The sequence below is a fragment of the Phyllobates terribilis genome, unplaced genomic scaffold (genome assembly GCF_046119375.1).
Source record: "Phyllobates terribilis strain yellow unplaced genomic scaffold, ASM4611937v1 Scaffold_1__5_contigs__length_1240528914, whole genome shotgun sequence".
Taxonomy (NCBI): Eukaryota; Metazoa; Chordata; class Amphibia; order Anura; family Dendrobatidae; genus Phyllobates; species Phyllobates terribilis.
The window spans coordinates 232834599-232856585 of NW_027362761.1; the positions used below are offsets into that span (position 1 = coordinate 232834599).

Sequence of the window (21987 nt, forward strand, 5' to 3'; positions counted from 1 at the left end):
CTTCAACACAACTTAAATAAAAAAAAAAATAGCTCTGCAAAATGTTCTACTGTTATAGGTGTGTACTGAGCTGTAGACACATAAGTGTCTATGGTAACAGACTACAAGCAAACCTTATGTAGTCTGAGCAGCAGTCATACTCTCTTCTGTCTTTGTCTTACTTTCAGCAAATCTACAAGAATTAGGCTAATAAATGGGTAACCACTACATTTTTTATATGAAAAATAAACTCATGGAGGTATTAAATAGTCACGTGATATGACCACCTGAAGAAAGAAGATTGGTGGGGGACAAGGGCAGTGGACGGATATCTGCTGGTTGTTTGATTACTACAAAGGCCCATTTTTAATATAAAAAATTTAGTAGACAACCCTGTAACAAATTACGAATGGCCAGATCGCATCATAACAATGCAAATCAAAATACACAATTATTGTAGTCCTTTACCATGTAGACACATAACAGAATAATTTTAAGAATTTACAAAACCTTTAGTTTTATTACTTCAATGTGTATTTAAAAATTATTTCAAAATTGCACATACCACTACATACATACATACATACATACATACATACATATATATATATATATATATATATATATATTTTTAAATATGACCAATACCTGTGTGTGGGTGGTGTGCCACAGGGGGTGCGTTGGTGATGTGATCGATTGGGATGCGAGTGCACTCTCTGATCGCACTCTAAACACAGCGCATCATTACATGAATTACACACAACAGAGACTGTCTTCACACCACACAGTCCACATCCTTCAGGAGGTGCTTCTGAGACTAGAGACATAATCAGTACCAAAAAATATGAACTTAGATTCTACAAATGTCATAATGCCTTATAAGACAGATTAAAATAAAGCATGCACAAACAGACAAATTCAGAATATAATGCAATTCTCAAATACATAACATTGAAGGTAAAAGGCACTGCCCAATCTGCCAAAGTTGGAGAGGTACATATATGTGCAAACATGACATGTACTATATGTATTTACATACTAACTCATATGTATATTCATGCTTATGGGTCCATAAATTGGGTAAATTTTGTATTGTTGGTTCCCTTGTCCTAATTTAGAGCCTATTCCGCTTTTTGTTAGGGTCCACACGAGAGGTTTAGTGTAAACCCTTGGCCATTTATATGTTTGATTGCTTTAAATTCTTTATACTTTTGTTAATGTGATTGGGTAATAACAGAGATTTTTTACTATCATTGGAAGTGCGAAGATTTTATTTTAATGTGCACCTTTCAGGCTTTCTGTAGAACTCTCTAATAAAAGGCTGAGAATAAAAGAGTAGATTTAAATGTCAAAGCAATTTTTGCCTTACCTGATGGGGTAGGTCTAGAAAAAACGACCGAATCTGAAACCAAGGCTGGCTGCAAATATACAAAAACCCAATTGTCACAAAAACTGTTATTTAAAAGGATGCATAAATCAACAAATATTACTGTACAAACTGCATAAAGATATCAAAACCTACTTTACCTGAGACGCATTCATAATCAACAGTTCCTTTGCCGCTTGATCCTGATATGGATGGGAGTTCTGGGGAAAAATAGGTTATGATTTCTGGTAAGGATAATTATAGGATTTGAAAAACAGAATCCAGACCTAACAGCAATGAGGCACTCACAGAAATCAAAAGATTGAGCTCACGGTGCAGGATGATGACATCTGCTGTCACAGAGGCAACATTGGCGATATCCGGTTCCTCCTCAGTATCCGGGAAGCTAAGACCGTCTGGAAGAGACTGTGTGTAGCCATACAATGACAAGACATGACGCCCACCCTAGGAGGTAAGAAAAGCAGTGGCTCATTATATATAAATATCACAGCAAAATACTCTGATGGATTCTAGTAAATCAGCCAAGACATAGTGACATTCAGTCTACCCAAAATGCTTCCTTTGGATTGGCATTTTCACTATACTTTTTTAATTTTTCAATTTATTGTCTTTATTTTCTATTACAAAAATATTCAGAAATCACAACTAAAAGGACAAAAGGATTATGATTTAGTAATTTCTCGTCCAACCTCTCCTTTGTACCTTGATGTGTAAATTCATGTTTATAATCTAGAGTTAATAAAATGCGCTATTCTGTTTATTAGTGTATTAGAATAGGAGGAGACTTGAAGAAATGCAGGTATTTGCTTTATTCCTGCTGATGTCACATATACTAGATATAGACAGAGACAGAAATAGAGTCGGATAGAGAAAAGGCAATAGCTAAAATAATTTGAGTATTTTATACAAACAAGGAATTGCTTACTGGATGTGAATCTGTAGATGTGCTATTGCAAGTAGGGACTTCTCATAAAATGAATGCCTTGCCTTGCACAGCTGCACTCCCAGTCCCTTGGCTGTGTAAAGGAATTACAGCTGGCACAATTCATTTTATTTTTATCTTTGTACCCCTAAGACTTTGAGGGGGGCACAACGCTAAATAGGTATTGCAGCACCCTCATTCTTAGAATTTGCTTCTGCCCCAGAGGTTAAACCCAATAATGGTAAAATGATGGTATATCCTAGCCATCACTTTATAGAAAGTGAATACCCCTTATGTGCCATGTTAACAACAAGTGTACGGACAGGGAGGAGAGGAATAACAAGTGGAATGAGGGCTAGCAAGCGGTAGAACCAGTGACCGGTGACAGGATCCAGCAACTTCATCTTACGGAATTAAAAGGAAAGAGGGGATTGCAGCACAATGACTGAGCTTTAACGGTAAAGACTCCACAGATGTTCTACACATGAAGATCTAAGAGCATTTGTGGAGTTATTGTTTTCTCCGAAAGTACACTTTTATAAAAAAAAAAAAAAAAGTCTGCCACGCTATGGGAATGGTCTGGCATTTCAGCGGAGCCCTATTAAAGTGAATAGCTCTTCGCTGAAAATACCCAGCCCCTGTACAAGAATGGTGCGGTCTCTGGCAAAAAAAAAAAAAGAACAGTGTCAGACACTCAATTAGCTCATTGACTCTTAATTGACAACTCAACCTCAATCGCCTATAAAGCTCATGTTATCATGTAATCAATAATAAATTATATATATATATATATATATATATATATATATATATATATATATATATATATATATACACATATACACAGTACTCATCTAAAGATTTTTCTGTATTTTCATGACTATGAAAATTGTACATTCACACTGAAAGCATCAAAGCTATGAATTAACACATGTGGAATTATATACTTAACAAAAAAGTGTGAAACAACTGAAAATATGTCTTATATTCTAGGTTCTTCAAAGTAGCCACCTTTTGCTTTGATGACTGCTTTGCACACTCTTGGCATTCTCTTGATGAGCTTCAAGAGGTAGTCACCGGAAATGGTTTTCACTTCACAAGTGTGCCCTGTCAGGTTTAATAAGTGGGATTTCTTGCCTTATAAATGGGGTTGGGACCATCAGTTGTGTTGTGCAGAAGTCTGGTGGATACACAGCTGATAGTCCTACTGAATAGACTGTTAGAATTTGTATTATGGCAAGAAAAAAGCAGCTAAGTAAAGAAAAACGAGTGGCCATCATTACTTTAAGAAATGAAGGTCAGTCAGTTCGAAAAATTGGGAAAACTTTGAAAGTGTCCCCAAGTGCAGTTGCTAAAACCATCAAGTGCTACAAAGAAACTGGCTCACATGAGGACCGCCCCAGGAAAGGAAGACCAAGAGTCACCTCTGCTTCTGAGGATACGTTTATCCGAGTCACCAGCCTCAGAAATCGCAGGTTAACAGCAGCTCAGATTAGAGACCAGGTCAATGCCACACAGAGTTCTAGCAGCAGACACATCTCTTCAACAACTGTTAAGAGGAGACTTTGTGCAGCAGGCCTTCATGGTAAAATAGCTGCTAGAAAACCACTGCTAAGGCCAGGCAACAAGCAGAAGAGACTTGTTTGGGCTAAAGAACACAAGGAATGGACATTAGACCAGTGGAAATCTGTGCTTTGGTCTGATGAGTCCAAATTTGAGATCTTTGGTTCCAACCCCCGTGTCTTTGTGCGACGCAGAAAAGGTGAACGGATGGACTCTACATGCCTGGTTCCCACCTTGAAGCATGGAAGAGGAGGTGTGATGGTGTGGGGGTGCTTTGCATGGTGACACTGTTGGGGATTTATTCAAAATTGAAGGCATACTGAACCAGCATGGCTACCACAGCATCTTGCAGCGGCATGCTATTCCATCCTGTTTGCGTTTAGTTGAACCATCATTTATTTTTCAACAGGACAATGACCCCAAACACACCTCCAGGCTGTGTAAGGGCTATTTGACCAAGAAGGAGAGTGATGGGGTGCTACGCCAGATGACCTGGCCTCCACAGTCACCAGACCTGAACCCAATCGAGATGGTTTGGGGTGAGCTGGACCGCAGAGTGAAGGCGAAAGGGCCAACAAGTGCTAAGCATCTCTGGGAACTCCTTCAAGATTGTTGGAAGACCATTTCCGGTAACTACCTCTTGAAGCTCATCAAGAGAATGCCAAGAGTGTGCAAAGCAGTCATGAAAGCAAAAGGTGGCTACTTTGAAGAACCTAGAATATAAGACATATTTTCAGTTGTTTCACACTTTTTTGTTAAGTATATAATTCCACATGTGTTAATTCATAGTTTTGATGCCTTCAGTGTGAATGTACAATTTTCATAGTCATGAAAATACAGAAAAATCTTTAAATGAGAAGGCGTGTCCAAACTCTTGGTCTGTACTGTATATATATATATATATATATATATATATATATATATAACACAATAGATGTTCCCTTCCTAGAAGTTCCTTGTACTACATTATATGGAAAGCTCAGCACTAGATATAGTGTATAATGGTATATAATGTCACACCTCAGATTTTACAGTGGCGATCTTTTATTTCATGTCGTCATGTGTTTATTCTAACACTGAATGCTCTGAACTGACCATTTAATATAATATCTAGCCCTGGCATGTAAAAAAAAAATAGTACAATTAGCAAAAATAGGTTAAAGCCAATGGAAATATTAAAGGGAACCTGTCAGATTCATGCTGCCTGAACAATAAGCAGCATGAATCAGACACTGCCTACACAATTGCAGCCGTGCATGTTTTACTCTGAAATGCTGAGGCGTTTCAGAGAAGACATACTTTGAAAAGCATGGGGACTATGTGCCTCATGTGCCTAGTCTGAGGCTGGTCCCCGACGGCTTCTCCCCGACTCAGCTGACTGACACACTGCTCCTTTTGTGTGTATACCGGAGAGACCTGTCAGTTAAGGGGATTAGGAGAAGGGGAAATTGGCGTGGGGCCTGCCTCGAACAGGTCAGCTGAAGACGCACAATCCCCGTCGGCTTTTAAAAGTATGTTTTCTGCGCTACAGCGCTTCAGAGTAAGACATGACTGACTGTAATCACACAGCCAGGCAATGATTCATGCTGCCCGAATCCAATGACAAGTTCCCTTCAATGTCTCTGAAATTCTGCAAATTTACTATGACTTATGGGCAACACTGTCACCAGAAAGTCATTGTGCAAAGCATCCTACAGATGCAAATAAAGCCCTATAATCGCTACAATAATGAAATACGACTTACATTAACGGCATCAACAGTCGATTTAAACACTGGGTTGTTAAATTTGACACTTCTCCAGAACTTAGGTCTGTGTGGGGAGAGGAGATTCTTTCCATATTTCTCCAGGATATTGAGAGCATCAATCACACTGCGAAGATGTTGTAACTACGGTATGAAGAATAGCATGAATTCAAGTGAAATAATAACACTTTACATTTCAAACACTGAGTGACAGTTCACGCTTATACTATAGTATATAATAAAAGAGCAAAATACAAACGCCTGTGAAACTGGTGCTTTATATGGAGCATTCGCATTGGGATGAAAACTGGAGAAAAGCCTTAGCTACTTACCGGTAACGGGATTTTTCGGAGCCCATGACAGCACCACGAGAGAGAGGATCCGCCCATCAAGGACAGGAAACCTACAGGTTAAAAAGGGCGGCACCTCTCTCTCGCCTTAGTTTAGTTAACAGAGCATGAGAGGACCGCCAAGGTTAGTTACAATAAACACATCATTACATTAAGTACATTACTTTCACCAACTTCTCCCAAAGGTGCACAAAACAAAGGAAAGCCAACTCTACGGGAGTGCAAAACACGAGTGAAGTGAGGGAATATACGGGTGCTGTCATGTGCTCCGAAAAATCCTGTTACCGGTAAGTAACTAAGGCTTTATTCGTTCTCCCATGACAGCACCACAAGAGAATTACAGAGACGAAAGGAAATTAGTGAGGGACCACCGCTTGAAGCACCCTTCTCCCAAAGGTGAGATCGGCAGAGACACCCAGGTCCAATCTATAATGCCTATAAAAGGTAGAAGGAGAAGACCAAGTGGCAGCCTTACATATCTCTTCGATGGAAAGCCTTGTCTTCTCCGCCCAGGAGGTTGCTATCGCTCTGGTGGAATGAGCTCTCAACCCCTCCGGAACCTCCTTATTCCCTGAGGAGTAGGCGAGAGATATGGCCTCTCTAATCCATCTTGCAATCGTAGACTTTGAGGTCTTACAACCCTTTCTAGCCCCCTGATGGCATATAAATAGGGAATTATCCTTCCTAAAACTGCGTGAAATCTGTAGGTATTTGAGTACGCACCTCCTCACGTCTAAAGGGTGTAGCCTCTCTTCTTTTTGATTTTTGGGGGGGAAAGCAAAAAGTTGGGAGAATTACCTCCTGAGTTCTATGGAACCGAGTGACTACTTTTGGAAGAAAGGCTGGGTCAGGTTTTAATACAATCCTATCATCCAGAATCTGAGTAAATGGCGGACATATGGAAAGAGCCTGTATGTCACTCACTCTTCTGGCTGAAGTCAGGGCCACTAACAGGGCTGTTTTAAGGAAAATAATTTTTGGGGAGGCTAAATCTAGGGGCTCGAAGGGAGGATTAGTTAAGGCATCTAGGACCAAATTCAAATCCCAGGGAGAGGATTTTGCTTTGATAATGGGTCTACACCTAAAGGAAGCTTTCATAAATCGTGCTATCCAATAATTAGCTGCAATATCGGAAGAAAATAAAGCTCCCAAAGCCGACACCTGTACTTTTAAGGTACTAGTGGTAAGCCCCAACTCTAAGCCCCGCTGCAGAAACTCTAGTATTTTCCCAATAGGGGGCCCCTCCTCTGGTTTAAATTCAGTAAATGATAAAAACTTCCTCCAGGTCCTAGCATAAATGCGTGTGGTAACGGGTTTTCTGCTAGACAAGAGAGTATTTACTACATTTGCGGGGAATCCCTTGTTGGTTAACAGCACCCTCTCAAATTCCACGCCGTCAAATGGAGACTCGAGGCTGGAGGATGGGAAACCGGACCCTGAGTGAGAAGGTCCGGAATCTCCGGAAGGATCCAGGGATCTGATATGGACATTTTTCGGAGACAAGGGATCCACGGTCTTTTGGGCCAAAAGGGGCATATGAGTATTACTCTGGCCTTGTCAGCCCTGATCTTCCTTATAACTGCTGGAAGCAGGATCATGGGAGGAAATGCATATGCCAGAGGGAATTTCCAGGGAACCATAAAGGCGTCCACTGTCAGGGGTTCTTCTCTGGGGTTTAGGGAACAGAATGTTGTCACCTTCCGGTTGGATTTTGTCGCAAATAAGTCCACTGTCGGAAGACCCCACATTGCCACAATTCTGGAGAAGATTTGAGGATTCAAGGACCATTCTCCCTCTTTTATGGAAGTACGGCTTAGGAAATCCGCTGTGAGGTTTTCTTTCCCTTTTAGATGAATAGCCGAAAGGGAGAGACAATGATCTTCTGCCTTCTGAAGAAGTCTGTCCGTTACCCTCATTAAGTCTCTTGAGCGGGTTCCCCCTTGGTGATTTATATAAGCTACCGAGACTTGATTGTCCGAGAGTATACGGACATGCTGGCCCTGTAAATATATAAGGAACTTGTTGAACGCATAATCCACCGCCAAAAGCTCCTTAACATTTGAGGACAACTGTACCTCACTCCTTGACCAGGTCCCCTGAACTAAGTTTCCTTCGAAGTGAGCTCCCCAACCTGCAGCACTCGCATCTGTAGTTAAGACTGCCGTTGGCTTACACTCCCAGGGGACTCCCCTAGAAAGATTATCGTGTTGTAACCACCAATGAAGGGAATGTATGGCCCGAGGACACAGGGTAAACTCACGGTCTAAATGTCCCTCTAGGACTGAGTTGTTATACAATACATCCCACTGAAGAGCCCTTGAATGAAATTGTGACCAACGAACTGCGGAAAAACTCGAGGTTAAGGTGCCTAATAGCGACATGGCTTTACGGAGTGACATAGAGGGTTTATCCATACACTGTTTTACCAAACCCTGGATTCTTGTAATTTTTTCTTCAGATAAATAACATAACTGTTTTTTAGAATCTAAAATGACCCCCAGATACTGCTGAGCTTTGAGTGGAGTTAATCTAGATTTTCCCAAATTTAGAAACCACCCCAAACCCTCCAAGACAGACATGGTCACCTGAAGGTGGGCCTCGCATTGAACAAAAGAGTTTCCCACTATCAGGAGATCATCCAGGTAAGGGATTATTAGAATGTCTCTTTCTCTTATATGGGCCATAACCTCTGCCATTAATTTGGTGAAAATTCGCAGGGCTATGCTAACCCAAAGGGAAGTGCAGTGTACTGAAAGTGTTTAACCACCCCCTCAATTTCAATGGCCAGCCTCAGGTATTTCTGATAGTAACTATGAATGGGAATATAGTAATACGCATCCTTGAGATCGAGAACTACCATATAACAGTGGGGAAAAAGCAATTTTATTACTGTTTTCAAGGATTCCATTTTGAAAGTGTCTACTTTAAGGAAGCTATTTAAAGATTTTAGATTTATAATTGTCCTGAAACTCCCATCCGGTTTCGGGACCAAGAAGAGCGGGGAGTAGAATCCGAGACCCTTTTCTGAATCCGGAACCTCAATCAGGACATTTTTCCTTATTAAGACTTGAATTTCCGATACGAGGGCAGTCTGGCGTTCTGGGGAGGAACTAGAGGGAACAATCATGATTCTTGTGAGGAAAAGCTTGAAATTGAAATTTTAGACCATATTTAATCAGGCTCAAAATCCAATTACTATGAGAAATCTGTTCCCAAGCTGGGAAAAATAATGGCAATCTCCCTCCCACCTGGGCTGATTGTGCATTCCCTGGCTTCTGCTCATTTTTTGGAGATGAACAAAAGAGAAGGCCTCTACCTTTTCGACCTCTTTCTTCGGACTTGTCCGGTTCCCTGAAGAATCTTCTTCGGATGAATTTTCTTTTCCGAAACGATCTCTTAAAGGAGGGTAGAGGTACCGATGGAAAACCCTTCTTAGGATCTCCGGCCTTCTCCAACAATTCGTCCATAGTCTGGCCAAAGAGATATTCCCCTTCGCAAGGGATTGTACACAGTCTGGACTTTGTCTGTACATCCCCAGGCCAGCATTTAATCCATAACGCTCGTCGAGCCGCATTTGACAGAGCTGATGACTTTGCTGCCAATCTGACTAAGTCCGCAGAAGCATCAGCAAGAAAGGCCGCTGCACCCTGAACCAGTGGAAGGGAAGAAATAATCTCCTTCCTAGAGACACCATCCCTTAGCTGACTGTTTAACTGTTCCAGCCAAACCATCAGGGCTCTAGATGTGCAGGTGGCTGCTCCTGCTGGTCTCAGTGCTACTGCAGCTGTCTCCCATGCACCTTTTAAGAAGGTATCGGCTCGTCTGTCCAGGGGGTCTTTTAATGCTCCCATGTCATCAAACGGGAGGGAAGTCTTTTTTGCCGCTTTAGCGACAGCAACGTCCAGCTTTGGTGCTTTTGACCAAGAGGAACATATGGCATCCTCAAATGAGTATCTCCTCTTGAAAGATGGAGGAACACTGCCCTTCCTGTCGGGTTTTTTCCACTCTCTATCAATGAGGTCTTTAACTTTTGTATTCACGGGAAAACCTTTTCTCTTTTTCTGACCTAATCCACCAAACATTACGTCCTCCACAGATTTTTCTGCCCTCATGTCTACAATGCCCATGGTAGACCGGACAGCTTTTACCAAGGCATCAACCTCCTGCAGAGGAAAACACTGTCTATCCGATTCACTATCAGAAGAAGAGAGAGCGGAGGAGGAAACGTCAGATATGTCAGAGTCTGAACCCGGCTGAGGTTCCCGAGAAATATGAGTAGATTCTGAGCCTTGCAAAGCCTTGCCTATTTCCTTTCTAATTAAAGTCTTTAGGCCCAGGGAAAACTCCGGGGTTTCCTCCGTCATTACTTTGTTAATACACAGCTGGCACAATTTCTTAATATATGCATCTGGGAGCGGATTGCTACATAAGGCACATTCTTTATGTTTAGATTTAGCTGAACATTTCTTGCTCTGAAAGAGGAGTTTATAGAAAGAAAAAGGAGGAGGAAACTATTAGTAGAACTTCCACGAAGATTCCACTTACCCCACAGAATATCTAGTACTGTAGAAGCAGAAGAATCCATCATAATCGGCGGGGAATCACGCTGAACCGGACCATTTTTTCTGCTCTTAGTGGTGAACTTCCTAGCTGAACGACTAGACCCAGACCGGGAATGACGTTGCACCACCAGTTGTGAGGGCTCCCCAGAGGGCTGCTCCTGCAGCAGTTGTTCTTGCTGAGGTGAAAGCTGCTCCTGCGAATCTCCCATGTCTGCCAAGGTAACAATGGGCTGGGAAGCACCTCTGTATGTTGCCAGGACTCTTTTATACTGGCCATACCAGGTACCATGTGTGGGTTGTTCTGTTTTTTTTTTTTTACAAACCCAGGAGGGAGTTAGTTGTTCCCTCGTGGTTCCCCTCCCTCAGGTGGGCTCACCGCCGCCTGCCCAGCTGACGTTGTCTTCCTCGTGGACACTTCGGCGTCCTCATGCTCGCGCGCACTTCCTGGTTGCGCGCGCGAGCTCCGCCCACTTCCGGTGACGTCCCCAACGAACCGGAAAAATGTCACAGGGCCGCGCCTGTCACGTGCCCCGCCGGCGCAGCCCGGATCTCCTGCCTCGTACAGCAGGGGGGGGGGGGGGGACGTCCGCTAGCGGCTCCACACATGGCGGACATCTACCTCCCGTGAGGGGATGTCACGCCTGCCGCAACACACACGGAGGTGCCCCAATGAGCCCTGCCGTGGCGTCTCCAGAGGCCCAGGACCGACAGGTCCATCCCAGCGCCCTGTGGCTCCCTCTGGGGCAAGAGACCATCTTCTGCAGGTAAGCCTGCGAGGTCTCCCATCATGGACAGGAAACCTAAACTGAGGCGAGAGAGAGGTGCCGCCCTTTTTAACCTGTAGGTTTCCTGTCCTTGATTGGCGGATCCTCTCTCTCGTGGTGCTGTCATGGGAGAACGAATAAAAAAAGACAAGATTCTTGTTTATATACCTGTTCAACACCGGGAAGCAGTGTCCGCAGGTCCAGTCTGCAATACCGATCTTTGAATGGGACCTCTAGCATCCGGTCAAGTAGATCGGTTGTCACAGTGTCAGGCTGCTGAATTAAAGCAAGTTCCAAAGCACTTCTCAGCTGCCAGGTAGCCATGTTTCCTCGGAAGACACTATCATTGGTATATTCGAAATACAGAGCAGCACTTTAGTTTCCTTCGGTAACAAACCTTTAATTAAAAAAAAAAAAAAAAAAAAAAAGACACAAAAATTTATTGATTCACCAAATATATAGATACATGTGTTATGAACCGTATACACAACACACCATACATTACTTAACCCCTTAAAGGGAATCCGTCATCAGGTTTGGATATGTAATCCGAAAGCAGCATGATGTAGAGGCTGAAACCCTGATTCCATTGATGTATCACTTACTAGGCTGCGTGTTGCTGTTGTTTCAATAAAATCAGTGTTTAATCAGCAGGAGATTATCACTAGCCCCTCATTGAATAGCAGCTTTCTGTCAATGTACAGTATACACAGAAAGATGTCAATCAGTGGTGTGGGCTAAGCATTCAGAGATCTGCTAGAACTGCGGCAGAGAAAACTGTGACTTTATCAAAACTGCTGCATCCAGTAAACTAAATGACATATCGTTGAAATCAGGTCTTTGCCCCTACATCATGGAGCTCTCAGTTGGAGTAGCAAAAACCAGGTGATAGATTCTCTTTAATGACTAGGCCTTAAAGAGGTTTAATTTATGGCATTTTGTTTCATTATGAGGTTAAAGCGGTTGTCCGGTCAGAAGTGATAAGTCTGCAGTCACTCTGTGTGACTGCAGACTTATGAATCCCCCCAGCGCAGGTACTGTGTGCTGCGAGGATAGGCCGGTTTCAGACCCGGGAGCAGAGGGTAAGTATAAGTTAAACATACCCCCGGCCAGTTGGCACCGCCTCGCTCCTTACACTTGCATTGAGCGAGGCTGCACCTTCTAGTCGGACGCGCCCACTGACTGTCTGCGTCGTGGCCTCGCTCAATACAAGTGTATGGAGCGAGGCGGCGCCGACTGGCCGGTGTATGTATAAATCATATCACTTTTGACCGGACAATCCCTTTAATTATTTATTAATATGTAAAAAAAAAAAATTAAAACAACTCAAGAAAAAGCAGCCTTGAAATTAAGGGTCCTGTCCCTTTCCATGTCCCATAAATTCCCTAAGGCTATGTTCACACATGTTGGGTTTTTCAGCGTCACAAATCTGCAGCAAAACATAATCTCTGGCAGGAAATAAGCTGCGTCAAAAACGCAGGTTTTTCTGCGTTTTTTTGTGCTTTTTTTCAGCGTTTCTTTCACTGTTCTTCTGTCTCTATTTATGCATGTACATATAGTTCTGTGAAAAAAAAAAAATTCTATTTTGCCATCAAAAATGCTGAAAAAAACGCTGATGCAAATTTTGGTGCGTTTTTTATGCGCTTTTTCAGCGTTTTTTTTTCACCACCCACTACTTTCTATGGGTGAAAAAACGCTAAAGGAGTGACATGCTCTATTTTCCAAAAACCCAACCAAGGCACAAAATACGCAACAACCATGATGTGTGAACAGAGAATTCTGGTTTCTCATAGACTTTGCTGGTACTGCAAAACGCAGCTGAAAATTTACATAAAAATCTGCAGCAAAAAACGCTGAAAAACTCAACATGTGTGAACATAGCCTAACTCCTACAGGCGACATTTCATAGCCATCCATATGACAAGCAAGATGAATGTCTAAACAAATTGAACAACTCAATATATGAGGTAATTCCTTACACAGAGTAGTGTTTTTGGTTACTTACCTAGACATACTATGACTATTACAGGAAACTTTAATACTTTGTATCAGCTCATTGTTGCTTCTATAGTATTCCAAAAAATATATTCAATGTGCTTTGTTCCTGGTGTGCACTGCTGTGTATGAACCAAAATCTATGGGTTATATCTTAGGTTAGATGATGCAAAACTACCAAAATTGCATCCTCTGGTGGATAATAATGTTCTAGTCACTTGTCTGCCAGTATATTTCACTAATAATATCTAAATGACACAAGACTTCACGCCTTTCCTGTTCTCAATTCCAATGTCGCTGGTCAGTACTAGAAGGAGGGCTGAGCTATAGAGAATGGATTTGCCTTTAGCAGCCTGTGCTTGAGTTTCTCGGCTGTTTTCCTTCTGCAGGGGAGTGCTCCTGCTGAGGCAAGTATAGCAAATATGAGTGAGATATCAGGGACCCAGTTTAACAAATAATGAAGGAACTTGATTACAGAGCTAGCTATGGGCTGGATCTGGAAGGTCAGGCTGATCTTCAAGTTTGATTCCAGACTAAAAGCTTCATTCAGACATTCGTGTTTCACAGAGAGAACTCATATCCATTATAGTCTAAAGGCATGATCACTTACGCCAGAAATGTTACTTCAGTTCCTAACTGCGGTGACGCGGAGGGCAATTTTCAGACTCATCTGATTCATTAAGAGGAGTGCATCTTTTAATGAATCAAGAGCGTCTGACTCCAGCAACCCCCTGGTCAAGATCGGCTTTATTCACCTTCGCACATCCATTTTTCTCATCTCTGTGCTGTCCATATTTAAGACAGGCAGCAGCACACTGACCCAGAGTTTACTGGAACCAGTCGTACATCCAACATTTATAATGGATGCATGCTTCCCTTCTGTTAAACTCTGTGCATGTCCCTTTTCTCATCCGTTTTTGAAGAGGAGACTGAGAATACATCCGTTTTTTATTTGTTTAGAACTTTTTCTATTGTAAAGTGTCAGTAGAAAAAACGGTTCAGACAGTTTACTTCTTTCAGTTTTTAATAAAGGATAAGAAAAAACAACAACAAAGTAAAATGGAGGTAAAACGGATGACACGAGAGAAAAACTGTCTGATTTTAATAGATGTAAATATAAAACAGGATGTGCGAATGTTGCCTAATGGGTAAGAGAAGCTCGGAAATGTATTATTTTTTTGCGTATGACAAAAATGGATGCCACACCGAAGGGAAAAATAGTTGGGCAAATGATCAGCTGTGTTCTGTTACCCTGAATGACACATTAACATGCATTTTTAGATTAAATATTCCATTGATCAAGAAAAGGAGATCATTATGGTCGAACAAGTATAAATCCAAGTAACCTATTGTGATCAGGGCTGTGGAGTCAGTAAGCCAAACCACTGCCTCACTACTGAGCGTGTACATAAAGTGCAGCACAGATTCATCTCACTGCCCCACTACTGAGCATGTACATAAAGTGCAGCACAGATTCATCTCACTGCCCTACTACTGAGCATGTACATAAAGTGCAGCACAGATTCATCTCACTACTGAGCGTGTACATAAAGTGCAGCACAGATTCATCTCACTGCCTCACTACTGAGCGTGTACATAAAGTGCAGCACAGATTCATCTCACTGCCTCACTACTGAGCGTGTACATAAAGTGCAGCACAGATTCATCTCACTGCCTCACTACTGAGCGTGTACATAAAGTGCAGCACAGATTCATCTCACTGCCCCACAACTGAGCATGTACATAAAGTGCAGCACAGATTCATCTCACTGCCCCACTACTGAGCGTGTACATAAAGTGCAGCACAGATTCATCTCACTGCCTCACTACTGAGCGTGTACATAAAGTGCAGCACAGATTCATCTTACTGCCTCACTACTGAGCGTGTACATAAAGTGCAGCACAGATTCATCTTACTGCCTCACTACTGAGCGTGTACATAAAGTGCAGCACAGATTCATCTCACTGCCTCACTACTGAGCGTGTACATAAAGTGCAGCACAGATTCATCTCACTGCCTCACTACTGAGCGTGTACATAAAGTGCAGCACAGATTCGCCTCACTACTGAGCGTGTACATAAAGTGCAGCACAGATTCATCTCACTGCCTCACTACTGAGCGTGTACATAAAGTGCAGCACAGATTCATCTCACTGCCTCACTACTGATCGTTTACATAAAGTGCAGCACAGATTCATCTCACTGCCTCACTACTGAGCGTTTACATAAAGTGCAGCACAGATTCGCCTCACTACTGAGCATGTACATAAAGTGCAGCACAGATTCATCTCACTGCCTCACTACTGAGCGTGTACATAAAGTGCAGCACAGATTCATCTCACTGCCTCACTACTGATCGTTTACATAAAGTGCAGCACAGATTCATCTCACGGCCTCACTACTGATCGTTTACATAAAGTGCAGCACAGATTCACCTCACTACTGAGCGTGTACATAAAGTGCAGCACAGATTCATCTCACTGCCTCACTACTGATCGTTTACATAAAGTGCAGCACAGATTCACCTCACTACTGAGCGTGTACATAAAGTGCAGCACAGATTCATCTCACTGCCTCACTACTGAGCATGTACATAAAGTGCAGCAGATTCATCTTACTGCCTCACTAAGGAGCGTGTACATAAAGTGCAGCACAGATTCATCTCACTGCCTCACTACTGAGCGTGTACATAAAGTGCAGCACAGATTCATCTCACTGCCTCACTACTGAGCGTGTACATAAAGTGCAGCACAGATTCATCTCACTGCCTCACTACTGAGCGTGTACATAAAGTGCTGCACAGATTCATCTCACTGCCTCACTACTGAGCGTGTACATAAAGAGCAGCACAGATTCATCTCACTGCTTCACTACTGAGCGTGTACATAAAGTGCAGCACAGATTCATTTAACTGCCTCACTACTGAGCGTGTACATAAAGTGCAGCATAGATTCATCTCACTGCCTCACTACTGAGCGTGTACATAAAGTGCAGCACAGATTCATCTCACTGCCTCACTACTGAGCGTGTACATAAAGTGCAGCACAGATTCATCTCACTGCCTCACTACTGCGCGTGTACATAAAGTGAAGCACAGATTCATCTCACTGCCTCACTACTGAGCGTGTACATAAAGTGCAGCACAGATTCATCTCAGCTAAAAGCCAAGATCCTTAGATCAGGAAAAGGACAGACATTTATAAGACATTTCAAAACTTTCCCAAATTCTTATGAAAACAGCAAATCATGCATTGCACTAATAAACCCAATTTATTATATAATTTTCGGAGTCAGTCCATTTTATACCGACTCCAACTCCACAGCCCTGACTTGTGATAAAGGCTCTTTCAGATGTCTGTGATAATCAGTCTAACGTCGGATCGCAATGCCGGGACTGGCCGCACATCTACTGACCTGAGTGTGACAGCTTCACATTTCTATGAAGCCGTCACATTTCTATGAAGCCGTCACACTAGGGTCATTAGATGTGCAGCCAGTCCGTGCACTGTGATCCGACATCAGACTGATTATCACAGATATATGAAAGCCCTAAAAGAGAAAACAGGAAAGTAAGGTTGGCAGATGTGTCCATAATAATAATAGCAACATAAACTGGGGGTCGCACTGCGGAGGCCCCAGCGATCCTGAGAACAAGACTCTGCAGCGCCCTGTTATGAATGGAGCACGGCGTGTGTACTCGACCCCCACTCATTGTTTATGGGAAAAATTGGGCTCACACTATAAAGCCATATTCCCACGATGAGCTTTTGATGTTGCAGATTTTCTGCACCTATTATGTAAATTAAGTTATTTGAGATTTTTTCATTGCAATTTTAAATTGCATTTTTTTGTCTCTTGTTGGGATGTCATGTTTTAAACAAAGCTGGTATTTTGCTTTGCCAAAACTTCATTGAAATAGTCATATGTGGATTACATGCCTTTTTTTTTTCCTTTTTAAATAATTTTTATATCAGATGCCTTTTACGTCGCGGAATCGCACTAAAACCGCATGCGCATTTTTTTAGCTGTGAATTTTCCATATTTACAGAAAACTCAAAGTACCCACAGGAGAAATTGACACGTTACGGATTTAAAACACACACTGAGGTCAGTTGCACGGAGTACAAAAAAAAAAAAAAAAAAACACAGTGGGTGAGATATTTCTATATATCCCATCCACTTTGCCGGAGCTGTAAGATGCTGCCTTTTTGATTCAGTGAAAGTACACAGTGCCAAACAATCACCAAAAGCTCATTGTGGGCACAGCCCATGTAAAGCACAGAGAGCGTTACATCCATATAGGATATATTTTCTGCAGTAAATCCAGATCACCAAATCTGCATCACATGGTACAGGGTGAAATACCGGGGTAAAGCCTTATCGATAGATTGCGGATTTCATAGTCAAAAAAGCGGACAATTTGTGCTTCGGATCTTGTCCACTGCATATGGAGGAGACCTAACAAATAACTACCCCAGTGCTGGGAATGTAATCCACTTCACACATCATCCGTGTGAACATAGACATACCCGAATGGTCCTGTTTGTTATAATCAGAAGAGAACATCCACATTAATTTCCCAAAAAATCAATATCACATGACCTCCGCAATCAAACAACTGGCAATACTTTAGCGTAAAACCCTTTTATGTACATCTGCCTCCATATTCCCCATGTGATTAGATCTACTCCAGCCGGCACATGGCCAGGTCCAGATATCATTTCCTTACTGGTAACTGTAGCTCCTTCCTGCGATCTGCGGACCCCTGTAACCCACCTCTGTAACCTTATAAACAAATGACATGAGAAATGGGAGGTTATCACTAAGTAGCCATATTTATATGAAACCCAGGCATGAAGGCACTAACAATAACAACAGAAACACCAAGCACTAAACCAGGGATCAGAGTACAGACTGGCACACTGCACAGTATGGTCGCCACAGAGGACGTGTGGGCATGCTGAGCCCTGTAGTTCAACTGCCTGACTGCCTGTCACCCGTGACCCCCACTCGCCCTATACACACTCCATAACCCATAAGCAGTACCTGTCTGAGCGCAGCTACTTCTCGTCTTATGTTTCTCTTACTTCCTCTTTCCCAAGAAATGACAGATTCATTGGTTGTTATTTAAGACCTAGCGACCTCTATAGGCCGGAGGTAAACTCGCACTGGAGGAGGACAATACTGAACACGTCCAGGCTTCGTGTGACAGACAATGTGAGGTGCTATTATTTGTTCGGGTTTCCAGCAGATTTTTTGGGGGGATCTTCTTTAACCCCTTTACCTCAGAGGGTGGTTTGCACGTTAATGACCAGGCCAATTTTTACAATTCTGACCACTGTCCCTTTATGAGGTAATTACTCTGGAACGCTTCAACGGATCCCCCTGATTCTGAGATTGTTTTTTCGTGACATATTGTACTTCATGATAGTGGTAAAATTTCTTCGATATCACTTGCGCTTATTTGTGAAAAAATTGGAAATTTGGCGAAAATTTTGAAAATTTCACAATTTTCAAAATTTTAATTTTTATTCCGTTAAATCAGAGAGCTATGTCACACAAAATAATTAATAAATAACAATTCCCACCTGTCTACTTTACATCAGCACAATTTTGGAGCCAAAAATTTTTTTTATTAGGAAGTGATAAGGGTTAAAAGTTGACCAGCGATTTCACATTTTTCAAACAAAATTTACAAAACCATTTTTTTAGGGACATCACATTTGAAGTCACTTTGAGGGGTCTATATGACAGAAAATACCCAAAAGTGACACCATTCTAAAAACCGCACCCCTCAAGGTGCTGAAAACCACATTCAAGAAGTTTATTAACCCTTCAAGTGCTTCACAGGAAGTTTTGGAATGTGGAAGAAAAAAATAAACATTTAACTTCTCCTGAGTACACCAAACCCCATATGTGGGGAAAACCACTGTTTGGGAGCACGGCAGGGTTCGGAAGGGAAGGAGCAGCATTTGACTGTTTGAATGTAAAATTTGCTGGAATAATTAGCGGACACCATGTTGCGTTTGGGGAGCCCCTGATGTGCCTAAACAGTGGAAACCCCCCACAAGTGACACCATCTTGGAAACTAGACCCCTCAGGGAACTTATCTAGATGTGTAGTGAGCACCCTGAACCCCCAGATGCTTCACAGAAGTTTATAACATGGAGCCGTGAAAATAAAAAAATCTAACTTTTTCCACAAAAATGATCTTTTACCCCCAAATTTTTTTATTTTCACAAGGGTAAGAGGAGAAAATGGACCCCAAAAACTGTTGTGCAATTTTTCCTGAGTACGCCAATACCCCATATGTGGGGAAAATACACTGGGCACACTGCAGGGTTCAGAAGGGAAGGAGCACTGTGTGACTTTTTGAACACAAAATTGGCTGGAATTGAGAGCAGACGCCATGTCGCGTTTGGAGAGCCCCTGATGCGCCTAAATAGTGGAAACCCCCTACAAGTTACCCCATTTTGGAAACTAGACCCCTCAATGATTTTATCAAGTGGTATAGTGACCATTTTTAACCCAGAGGTACGACACAGAATTTGATAACATTAGGTCATTGAATAAGTTGTCATTAGTCTTGAGCGCAAGTGCTCGCTACTTCAGTTTGCTTCAGGTACTCAGGTATGCACCATGTATCGCGGGTGCTCAAGTGACATGCTCGAGTCCCTGCCTCGCATATTTCACGGTTGTTAGACACCCAAAAAAAACATGCGGGGATCGCTCGTGCATGGCATGCAATCCCCACAAGTTTTTTTGGGCCGCGAAGCATATGGGGCGAAGACTCGAGCATGTCACTCGAACACCCGTGATACTCGGTGCATACCCAAGCACCCGATGCAAACTCAACCAGCGAGCACTTGTGCTCAACACTAGTCGCCATATCATCATCTTTTTTTTTCTTTACTTTTGAAAAACTCTCAACCCCAACACAACCCTAACCCTAGCATGACCCTAAACCTAGCACAACCCTAACCCTAGCACAACCCTAACCCTAGCACAACCCTAACCCTAGCACAACCCTAACCCTAGCACAACCCTAACTCTAGCACAACCCTAACCCTAGCACAACCCTAACCCTAGCACAACCCTGACCCTAGCACAACCCCAACCCAGCACAACAATAACCCTAGCACAACAGGCTAACAGCAGCTCAGATTAGAGACCATGTCAATGCCACACAGAGTTCTAGCAGCAGACACATCTCTTCAACAACTGTTAAGAGGAGACTTTGTGCAGCAGGCCTTCATGGTAAAATAGCTGCTAGGAAACCACTGCTAAGGACAGGAAACAAGCAGAAGAGACTTGTTTGGGCTAAAGAACACAAGGAATGGACATTAGACCAGTGGAAATCTGTGCTTTGGTCTGATGAGTCCAAATTTGAGATCTTTGGTTCCAACCCCCGTGTCTTTGTGCGACGCAGAAAAGCTGAATGGATGGACTCTACATGCCTGGTTCCCACCGTGAAGCATGGAGGAGGAGGTGTGATGGTGTGGGGGTGCTTTGCTGGTGACACTGTTAGGGATTTATTCAAAATTGAAGGCATACTGAACCAGCATGGCTACCACAGCATCTTGCAGCGGCATGCTATTCCATCCGGTTTGCGTTTAGTTGGACCATCATTTATTTTTCAACAGGACAATGACTCCAAACACACCTCCAGGCTGTGTAAGGGCTATTTGACCAAGAGGGAGAGTGATGGGGTGCTACGCCAGATGACCTGGCCTCCGCAGTCACCAAACCTGAACCCAATCGAGATGGTTTGGGGTGAGCTGGACCGCAGAGTGAAGGCAAAAGGGCCAACAAGTGCTAAGCATCTCTGGGAACTCCTTCAAGATTGTTGGAAGACCATTTCCGGTGACTACCTCTTGAAGCTCATCAAGAGAATGCCAAGAGTGTGCAAAGCAGTCATCAAAGCAAAAGGTGGCTACATTGAAGAACCTAGAATATAAGACATATTTTCAGTTGTTTCACACTTTTTTGTTAAGTATATAATTCCACATGTGTTAATTCATAGTTTTGATGCCTTCAGTGTGAATGTACAATTTTCATACTCATGAAAATACAGAAAAATCTTTCAATGAGAAGGTGTGTCCAAACTTTTGGTCTGTACTGTACCAATTCCAAAATTACCAAACTGGGAGCTGACCCACACTCCTCCACCACCTCCTCCAGTATGGCAAAAGGCCCAAGCAAGAAAACGTTCTACCTCCCCTTCTGGTTCACCCCAAAATAGGGGTCATCAACATATTAAAAGATGAAGACACATAGATCTGATGCTCATGGACACCTTATTTACAAGAGAGGGACACTGGACTGACACTTCTGAATGCTTCTTTCACATTGAAACATGACCGTTATTTTTAAAAAATCACATGATCCATATGGCAGTTGGGGGACACATGAAGAGGGTTTTTTTAATTTTTTCTCTTTTGATAGCCTTGTTTATTGACATTGTTCCTAACTGACTGCTGCAGAAACCTTTGGTTCGAATCTTCACCCCAGTGTGGTACTTCTAACTTCTTGACATTAGTTTTTATGTCAGAGATGGACTCTAGCAAGTTTGGGAAATTTTTCCTTTTTCTTCTAACCATTTTTTGACTCTGTTTTTTTTTCCTGAGCCCAAATGTATAGAAGGACACAATTTTGATTGTGGACACATGTTGTGCCATTTACAGTATAATGTGTTTTCTTTTTTTTTGTGCTTCCCTCACC

General features: G+C 42.5%; 1 protein-coding gene across 1 annotated transcript in view; it reads right to left on the bottom strand.

Moving 5' to 3' along the window:
• Nucleotides 1-18412, bottom strand: part of RNF31 (ring finger protein 31) — a 54329-nt gene extending 35917 nt beyond the window's left edge. Inside the window, exons 1-7 of the mRNA XM_073671039.1 lie at nucleotides 18313-18412; nucleotides 11440-11668; nucleotides 5596-5739; nucleotides 1655-1810; nucleotides 1507-1566; nucleotides 1349-1397; nucleotides 628-796 (exon numbers count right to left, since the gene is read on the bottom strand). Coding sequence (XP_073527140.1) covers nucleotides 628-796; nucleotides 1349-1397; nucleotides 1507-1566; nucleotides 1655-1810; nucleotides 5596-5739; nucleotides 11440-11595 — 734 coding nt within the window. The 5' untranslated portion in view covers nucleotides 11596-11668; nucleotides 18313-18412. The remainder of the gene's footprint in view (nucleotides 1-627; nucleotides 797-1348; nucleotides 1398-1506; nucleotides 1567-1654; nucleotides 1811-5595; nucleotides 5740-11439; nucleotides 11669-18312) is intronic.
• Between the last annotated feature and the right edge of the window lie 3575 nt (nucleotides 18413-21987).